This window comes from Cebus imitator, unplaced genomic scaffold (assembly GCF_001604975.1).
Source record: "Cebus imitator isolate Cc_AM_T3 unplaced genomic scaffold, Cebus_imitator-1.0 Scaffold148, whole genome shotgun sequence".
NCBI lineage: Eukaryota > Metazoa > Chordata > Mammalia > Primates > Cebidae > Cebus > Cebus imitator.
In genome coordinates this window covers 3534029-3543769 of record NW_016107463.1, presented here as the reverse complement: position 1 = coordinate 3543769, position 9741 = coordinate 3534029, and the positions used below count along the sequence as shown (strand labels likewise).

Sequence of the window (9741 nt, the reverse complement as noted above, 5' to 3'; positions counted from 1 at the left end):
TTTATGTACACCCTTTTTTCTGCCACTAGGAGTACATCAAGTAACAAGTTAGGACAAATGGCCGTCAAGTAACTTAGACTTTTGCTTTAAGTTTGGGGTATTCTTAAAACACGTATGAAAACTTGCTGGCAGCCTCTGATTATCCATACAACCTCCTTTTTTTTTTTGTAAGTTTTTATTTTTTCCATCAAAAGCCTACTATAACTTACATACTTGGAACAAAGTAGATCCCCAGTATGAGCATTAAATAAATGAACCAGATTGTCGAAACATTAATTTTACAGTAGAAATGTCCAAACTTAGCATACTACCCCTTTGTTAACTCAGAAATATTCTTTCATATATCTCTTACTTCTGTTTCTCACTGCTTGAAGCTCAGGTAATTCCCTTTATGTGAAGTATTTCACTGGACGGGATACACACATATGCCTTTCAATGCCCTTCCATCTTGTCCAGGTCCAATGACTCAAGATGGTCTTTGACTCCTTAAACCAACTGAACCTATTTGTAACTTCCCCTTCAGATGTCCACCAAAGTGAAGTCTTATCCATTTCCCTTAACCATTCTAACTGAACTCGGTTTTCTTAAACATTGGCATTTACGATTAATTTGTATCTTTTTTGTTGTAAATATTCTAGAACCCAGAATCTATCATTCATTAACTAGTTAAAAAGCATATTTGCTTTAAAAGGATACAACTTTTAATTTGTAATACACATTATTTCAACTACATCATAGTCTGCGATAAAAAGAATTTTTTTTTTTTTTTTGATTCTCTGTCTTTTAAAGTAAAAATTAGGCCAGGAGCAGTGGCTCATGTCTGTAATGCCACCACTTTGGGATCCCAAGTGGGGATGGATTACTTGAGGTCAGAAGGTCGAGACCAGCCTGGCCAACATGGTGAAACCTAATCTCTATTAAAAATACAAAAATCAGCTGGGTGTGGTGGCAGCTGCCTGTAATTCCAGCTACTCAGGAGACTGAGGCAGGAGAATCACTTGAACCTAGGAGGTGGAGGTTGCAGTGAGGCAAGATCACGTCACTACACTCTAGCTTGGTGACAGGGTGAGACTTCGTCTCAAAAAAAAAAAAAAAAAAAGTAAAAATTATTTAATGTAACCACTGTTACAGTAATAATAAAGAGAATGTGTGTATGTATTTTGTTTCAGGGAAGAGAATTGGCACTGAATTTCAAATATGAATAAATTCATATATGAAATTGCTAATCAAAACAATGTTTTACAGATGATTTCAAAGCTCATGGAGAAATATTTAAAAATACATACACATCTAAATTCCTGATTAGAATAGCTAAGTGAAAGACAGCTTGAATGCAGAAATGTAAAGTATAAAGATTAAAAAAAACAACAGCTTACAATATATTGATGTTTGTACAAAATTATTTATTGATCTAAAAACAAAAGTTCATTTGGAAGAATATTTCTTTATAACATTGTTCATATATAAAACTTTGAGCTACTCAGGAAGCTTGGGCCCAGGAGTTAGAGTCCAGAGTGGGCATACTAGTGAGAACCCATCTCTTAAAAAAGAAAAGTTAACAAGTTGACTCTTTATCATTTCATCCTTTTTGTTTTAAATATTCTAGAATCCAGAATCTACCTGAATATCATAATAAACTTATTAAAAATAAAAACAGCATCGTACATGTCATACCTACAGTCAATGTAAAACAACAATTCTACTTTGCATCCCTTAGCCACAGGCACATTAAGAAATCAACAGATACTCACAGAACACAGAAATATTTGTGGAATGACAGTTGAACAGGTGGATCTTGAGTGAAGCTGAAATCAGCCAGGAATAAACTTTTTGCATTATTTATCTAGATGACACTAGACATCTTCTTGAGTAAACAAGGTATTTGCTTCCACAAGTGTAGACTGACACCATATACCCATACCTCAACACCATGTCAGAATTATGTTTAATCCCAAACTTGTGGGATAGCTGCATATTTTAGATACAAGGTCACTTACACTATTCTCTAGCTGTCTGCCAAGAACTACTTTGAAATTTTACCCATTTGTCTTGTGTTTCTGCTTACAAAGTAATGTACAGTACTATGTAGAGAGTAAAAACTACCAAACTTTAATATCAAAGTACATCAAAGTGACATTATCGGTCCCCCAATGTTAATATGGGGAGAAAGTATGCGGCTTAAGACAGAAAGTATATGGCTTAAAACTATTTCATCCACAAACTGTGATGGTGTCTGTTTAAAACTTAAACAGTAGCTGTAAATTTTTTGAAGTATTATATTTTTGCTCAGTCTTATCCCTGGAAAGTTTCCCGGCCACAGAGCCTTTGGTAAGTTATGTACATATTCTGAAATACAGATATTTTTGAAGAAAAAAGAAACAAGAAATTTTTTTTTAAAGGCAGAGAAAAATAAATCTGCTGTGCAAAAACCTAAGTTACCTGTCACGGGTTGATGAATAAAGCATTCTGTACTCCTCAATTCCACTTACAAGGAAGAGTTCAGGAACTATTTAGAAGGAGGTTTCCATAAGCTATCTATATTTCCGGAAATTTCTGTACAAAAAGGCAACAGGTTTTTGGTTGTAATTAAACATGATTAAACTTCTAGTCTTCATATAATTTCAGTTTTAAAGTTATATTGCACTAAAGTTCAGAGCCTTCCGTTTCAGAACTGCCTAATGGCTCATTATCCTAAATCCCCATCCAATATTAACAAAGAATGGGTAATAACAAAGTCAGTCTAGTTTGGTTAACTGTGGGTTCTGGGCTTTGTTGGCTTTCTTTTCCTGTCCTATTTTCTTTTTTTTTTTTTTTTCATGGTTTCTAAACATTATGGAAAATTACTTTAATGACATAGATATTTTAATGCCATTATTTTAATTATTTTAATGAGACATATTAAAATTTGTCTCAATCTTGCATTTTTAAAACAACAGTATACTGCTCCACACAGCAACTTAGAATATATTAAGTAATATATTTAAAGTGATGTAAAAACACTTCACACTTCTCACAGGATACATTGCTTCTTGAATTCTGTTCTTTGTGAATGAAGCAAAGTCAAGTTAAAGTCTCTGGAACAGATACAGAGCTTATACTTCGTTATTGTAAGAAAAAGGGTATCTTGTAATCTGAATACCATCCTTAAATCGTGGCAGAACTAGACTAGTACAACTTCTCATTTTCCCAACTATATTCTTATGAAAACACTATGCAGTCATATCGTATGTGGCACAACTTAAAGAAGAGCAAGACATGTAATCCCAGCACTTTGGGAGGCTGAGGCAGGCAGATCATGAAGTCAAGAGTTTGAGACCATCTGACCAACATGGTGAAACCCCGTCTCTAGTAAAAATGCCAAATTAGCTGGGCATGGTGACACCACACCTGCCTGTAATGCCACCTACTCAGAAGGCTGAGGCAGGAGAATTCCTTGAACCCAAGAGGCAGAGGTTGCAGTGAGCTGAGATCACGCCAGTGCACTCCAGCCTGGGCGATACAGTGAGATTCCATTTCAAAAACAAAAAATCAAGAATTTTCAAAAGCAAGACACCTTAGCATTGTCACAGCAATCTAACAAAAATTAAGGCAGAATTTTACGTTTCTAAAAGCTTTTATACAATAGGGAAAGGAGGGGTAATCATTCAGATTTTCTAAATTCCTACTGGTTTGTTATAAATGTGAATTAAGGAATGGCTATAAAAAAATCAGCAGCCTAAGGATGAGAGGAGTGCATCTCCCTGAGTCCAGAGTAGAGAAAGCACATTCCAGACAGTTTTCAAAGGCTTAGGAAAATAAATTTCTATGAATGTCATTATACTACACGAGGATGATACTTTACAAACACTTCAGGCAAAATTAAAAAAAAAAAAACAAAACAGTTTAAATGGTACTGCTGTTGCCCAAATAGCGGTACAATGCCCCACGGAAAAATTCATACTAACAAAATATAACAAGTTATCCTATAGAATTTAATGTTAAAAAAGCCTTTGTCCCATTTGCTTATATTTTTGAAGATATGAAAACACTATAAAGACACATTATAAAGGATTACTGAGGGTAGTATGACCTTTTTAAAAGGAAATGGTTAAAATCCATACACCATACATCATCCACAAAAGTCTCTAAGTGAGACTTAAGATCTTCAGTCTAAAGAAAATGATTTAAATATATCTGATATTTTTACCATTACCACTTACAAATTATGTGTTTACAGAGAAATTCTATCTACAGCAGACTCTAACTTTATCACACAGAAAAATAACTTTATATAGTACACTGGTGAACATATACATCATACACATCATTCTGTTCTTAGGGAAATCTATTGGCATGTTACAAAGACTGTCCACAATTTTCTCTGGACAAATACTTATAGCCTCATTCATTTTGCATTTTAATAGCTATTTATTTTTGTGTAAAAAGTTTCCAAACTTTTGCACAAATCCTCGAAATTTGTTCTCATTCGGTTGATATGAGTGATAAACGCCAGTGTTGTAATTAAGCATTGGACTAGACCTGCCATAACTGTTGCCCATAGTCGCAGATTTTATTTCTGGGCGATTTATACTGGTGTTTGGCATGTTGCTTGCTGGTTGAATAGAGCTCTCAATCTTACAAAATGGCTCAAAACGACTGTAAACACGCCGATCAGTTGAATGAGTCCGTAGAAGCTCATTGGGTGTTGGCCTTGAAGAAGTTGGTCTTCTCTCATGAGTAACAACTGCGTTAATCTCCCTTGAATCTCGGTATTGGATCTGTTCAGTGTTAAATCTTGGGGCAGAGGCATCTCCTGCCCTTTCCAAGAACTTGCTTTCAACTGGGCCTGGAGAAGGTGTTCTTTTATTTTCATCTGACGGAGCATTTATCCCTGGAGATGGGCTACCTGTGACGTCTTCCCTACTTTTGTGGATGCTGCCTTGAGAGTTGGATGAGGAAGAATGCTTTCTTCTAGGAGATGAATCAACTTTTGTATCTGATTTCTTTGGTTTTTGGTTTTCTTCACCCTCAGAAACTAACGTGTCAGAGCTACTACACAATCTATAAAAGGCAGGCGCTTTATTTTTGGATAGATTTTCTTTCTTGTCTGGGGTAAGGCTAAGTAATGACCTTAACTTCTGAGACCCCTTTTTCAAAAAACTTGGGGAACCCTTAACTTCCTTCTTTGAAGTGAGTTCTTTGTTGGATTCTTCTTTATTCATATCAAGTAAAGCAGCAATGGAAATTGATTTGGTGGTAGCGCTGCTTGGAGGGTTTCTCTTGGTAATTTCCTCCTCATCCTCCTCCATATTATGAGTCACATTGTGCATACTTTTAGAACTTTTTAGAAAATCTTCTTTGGGCTTTTCTGGTTGTCTAACTCGATTCCTGGTAAGTGTACTATATACACAATACTTACTATTTCCAGGATCCAAGTTGGCTTTTGAGTTGTCAAATAACGGGAAACTTCGCCTTTTAAGCAGATTCTCATTCTGTTGATTCTTTAGATTTTCTGTCTGCTTATTTACACACAAGGTTGTATATATATAGTTATTTGATTCTGTATGGCCGTTTGTAGTTTCGTTTAAGGCTATTGAGTGGTTTTCAGGAACCTGCAAGGTGTGCATTTTTGGTGCCTCTGACTGCGAAGGGAGCTTTGGAGTTGATTCTGGCAAGAGTTTGTCTGTCAAGTGCTGTACATGTGTAGGGGTGTCTGGGACCTCTTTAGGTGTCTCGCTTCCCTGAGAACCAACGATAGTTGAATTTGAGGAGCCAGTTGTACAACTGTTAACTTCCTTTTGCTCAGGTAAAGTGGGTTTAAATACTAAAGAGGAACGAAGCCGAGCATGAGTATAAAGGGCATTGGCCTTCAAATTCTCAGGACTGTCATAGCCCTCAGATTGGTCACCTAAAGCTGATCCATTTGAGTCCGGTGTAGCTTCTGAATGATCATTTAAGTAGGATTCAATTCTCCGGTTACGTAGGAATGACTTTGTGGTATGTTCAAGGGTTGGCATTCGTTGTTGCAAAAAGCGGGTATAATTATCTGTCCCATTAAAAGACCTCCGAACATTTGAATTTCTGTCTGCAAGAGTAGTTGTTTTTCTCTGTGCAAACCGATTGGCAAAACTCTGGGCGGGCGTGTTGTGGTGGCGTGCATAGCCTTCCCGTGATGAGGATGCCACACTGAGACTATCAGAAGGTCTTTTCCAATTACCAGGTGCATTATTGGATCTATTCAGAGCCCTATTAAGTAGGAGGTATGGCACTGTTTCTGGCTGTTCGCCAGCATAACTATGCCTTTTCCAGTTTTCATTGATCTGACTGGGTTGAAATTGACGTATTGCATTTGGACCATTAAAGTTTGGAACAAAATGAGGTTTGTATCCGTGATTTCTTATGTTATATTTGTCATGCTCATTTAAAGTATATATCCCTCTGTTTTTGAAGTAACTAGAATCTAGTTTATGAATCTGGTCTTGTCTACCAAAAAGGTTTCTTTGGCTGGAAACAGATGCTAATGAAGAAATTGAATGCTGGTAAGTGCCATTTTCCCAGAGAGTTTTGCCATGCTTCACCCTTGCTGATTCTTCCTGAGCAAATGAACTGGGGACAGAGGATCTGGCATAGAGAGTTCTAAATTCTTCATCAAAAGACTCAACAAGTTGTCCTGTGATTATTTGAACCATGCTGAGGTGAGCTTTCTCAAATAACCACATATAGCTGGGGGTAAAAAAAAAAAAAGAAAAATTATAATCATTTGAGTTAAAAGACTGATAAAAACATACAGTTTACTAAAAAGTATCACTTAATGATTGCAAAATATGTTTTTGTATGGTTTTTTGGCTACCATTATTTAGAATGTTTTCTATCATTCCATGCTTATAATACATGTCTTCCAATCCTCATATTCATATTTTAAATAACAATGCAACTCAGATTATAGCTTTGAATCCACAACTTTCCAGAAGTCCAAAGAAAAACTTGCTGTGCATTTTCAAAAGCAATCTGCAGATTTAATGCAATTCCCATCAAAATACCAACATCATTTTTAACAGAACAAGAAGAAACAATCCTAACATATGGAACCAAAAAAGAACCCACAGAGTCAAAGCAAAACCAAGCAAAATGAACAAATCTACAAGCATTACATTACCTGACTTCAAATTATATTACAAGGCTATGGGTACCAAAACAGCACGGTACTGGTATAATAATAGGCACATACACCAATGGGACAGAATAAAGAAACCAGAAATAAAGCCAAATACCTACAGCCAACTGATCTTCAGCAAAGCAAACCAAAACAAAAAGTGGGGAAAGAACACCCTATTCAACAAATGGTACTGGAATAATTGGTAAGCTACATGTAAAAGGATGAAACTGAATCCTCATTTCTTACCTTAAGCAAAAATCAACTCAAGGTGAGTCAAACACTTAAATCTAAGACTGAAATCATAACAATTCTAAAAGATAACATCGTAAAAACTCTTCTAGACATTGGCTTATGCAGAGTTCATGACCAAGAACCCCAAAGCCAATGCAACAAAAGCAAACAAATAAAAATAGATAGAACAAAAAAGCTTCTATACAGCAAAAGTAATAATCAGCAGAGTAAACAGAGTGGGAGAAAATATTCACCAGCTCTGCATCCAACAAAGGATTAATATCCAGAATCCATAAGGTACTCAAATCAGCAAGAAAAAAATAAATAATCACATCAAAAGTGGGCAAAAGATATGAATAGACAATTCTCAAAAGAAAATATACAAATGACCAACAAAAACACAAAACAAAATGCTAAACATCACTAATTATCTGGGAAATGCAAATTAAAAATGAGGTGCCACCTTACTCCTGCAAGAATGGCCATAATTAAAACATCAAAAACTAGTAGGCATTGGCATGCATGTGGTGAAAGCGAACATTTTTACACTCCTGGTAGGAATGTAAACTAGTACAACCACTATGGAAAATAGGGTGAAGATTTCTTGAAGAACTAAACTTAGAACTACCATTCAATCTGGCAATCGCACTATTGGGTATCCACCCAGAGGAAAGTAAGTCATTTTATGAAAAACACTTGCACATGCATGTTTATAGCAGCACAATTTGAAATAGCAAAAATATGGAACCAGTATTAATGCTCATCAACCAACAAGTGGATAAAGAAAATGTGGTATGTATATACCGCAGCATACTACTCAACCATAAAAAAAGAACAAAATAATGGCATTTGCAGCAATCTGAATGGAATTGGGGACAATTATTCTAAGTGAAGTAATTCAGGAATGGAAAACCAAATATTTTATGTTCTCACTTACAAGTGAGAGTTAAGATATGAAGATGCAAAGGCATCAGAATGACATAATGACCTTCAGGAACTAGAAGGAGAGGGTAGGAGAGGGGTTAGGGGTAAAAGACTACACTTTGTGTAGAGTGTGCTTGGGTAATGGGTGCACCAAAATCTCAGAAAACGCCACTAAAGAACTTATCCATGCAACCGAAAACCAACTGTTCCCAAAACACTAATGAAATAATTTAGAACATTAAAAGAAAGAAAGAAAGATAGGAAACCTGCTGTGTACTTTGCATCTGTGTTGAAACTTTATGGCATAAAAATTGATATATTTCATATATATCATCGTGGCAGAATGTAGTAAAGCTAGTATTGGAGAAAAAGTCAAGAGGCCTGGCTTCTGCTGAGTTGTAGCCACACGAGCTTGGGCTTCACTTTCCTCATATTGAACGCAAGAATATGGACAGCATAACAGCTGCAATGCTTTATAGCTCTAACATGATATAATGTATGATACGGCTATGCTAATGCATATATTTTAAGAGTCTGTAAGTTTTCAGACTGTTATCTCTGTGGCTTACTGAATAAGTATAATTTAAGATGCCAAGAGCTATAAACAGGATTTGTGGCCAGCTGCCTCAATCACTAAAGGACAGACTTCACTGTACTCACTTTATACAGTATTAGTAAATGTAGGCCTCAGAAACCATGCCAGTCAAAATGCCAATCAGGATCTTTTAATATAAAAATCTGTGACTACGCTCAATGGTAAAGGTCTTCCCCTGAACAAAGACAGTATACAAAGACTAGGGGAGGTGACTGCTTATTTTTAAAATGTCTGAATACTAGCAAAAATTACAAGATATATGAAGAAGCAGGGGAACTCAGTCCAATCATAAGAAATAAAATAAAACTCCAGAAACTGACCCTAAAGAATTACAGATCTATGAGCGCCCTGATAAAATATTTAGAATAACTGATATGAAAATGCTCAATGAACTAAAAACAAACAAAAACAACAACAACACACACACACAGACAAGTAAACAAAGTCAGGAAAATGATATATCAATGGAATGAAAATATCAACAACTATAAAATAGAACTAAAAGGAAGTTCTAGAACCGAAAAATAAAATAACTGAATAATTCATTAGAAGGGTTCAAATAGCAGACTTGATCAGGCAGAAGAAATAATGAATAAACCTGAAGACAGGTCACTGAAATCACTCAGTCAGAGGAGCATAATGAAAAAAAAAAAAAAATGAAGAAAAGCAAAGATATACTAAATAATTTATGGGACTACCAAGCAGATCAATATACGCATTATGAGAAGCTGAGAAAGAGGGGAGACAAAGGATCAGATAACTCATTTGAAGCAATAGTGGACAAAAACTTTCTGAGTCTGAGGAAAAAAACTGATGTGTGAATTTTAAAGAACTCAAACTGGCATAAATCCAAAAT

General features: G+C 35.7%; 1 protein-coding gene across 2 annotated transcripts in view; it reads right to left on the bottom strand.

Moving 5' to 3' along the window:
* Positions 1-3469: 3469 nt before the first annotated feature.
* FAM83B (family with sequence similarity 83 member B) overlaps positions 3470-9741 on the bottom strand; it is a 97374-nt gene continuing 91102 nt past the window's right edge. For both annotated transcript variants that reach the window (XM_037743617.1, XM_017542918.2), the window contains exon 5: positions 3470-6702. In XM_037743617.1, the coding sequence (XP_037599545.1) occupies positions 4404-6702 (2299 nt within the window). In that variant the 3' untranslated portion in view covers positions 3470-4403. The remainder of the gene's footprint in view (positions 6703-9741) is intronic.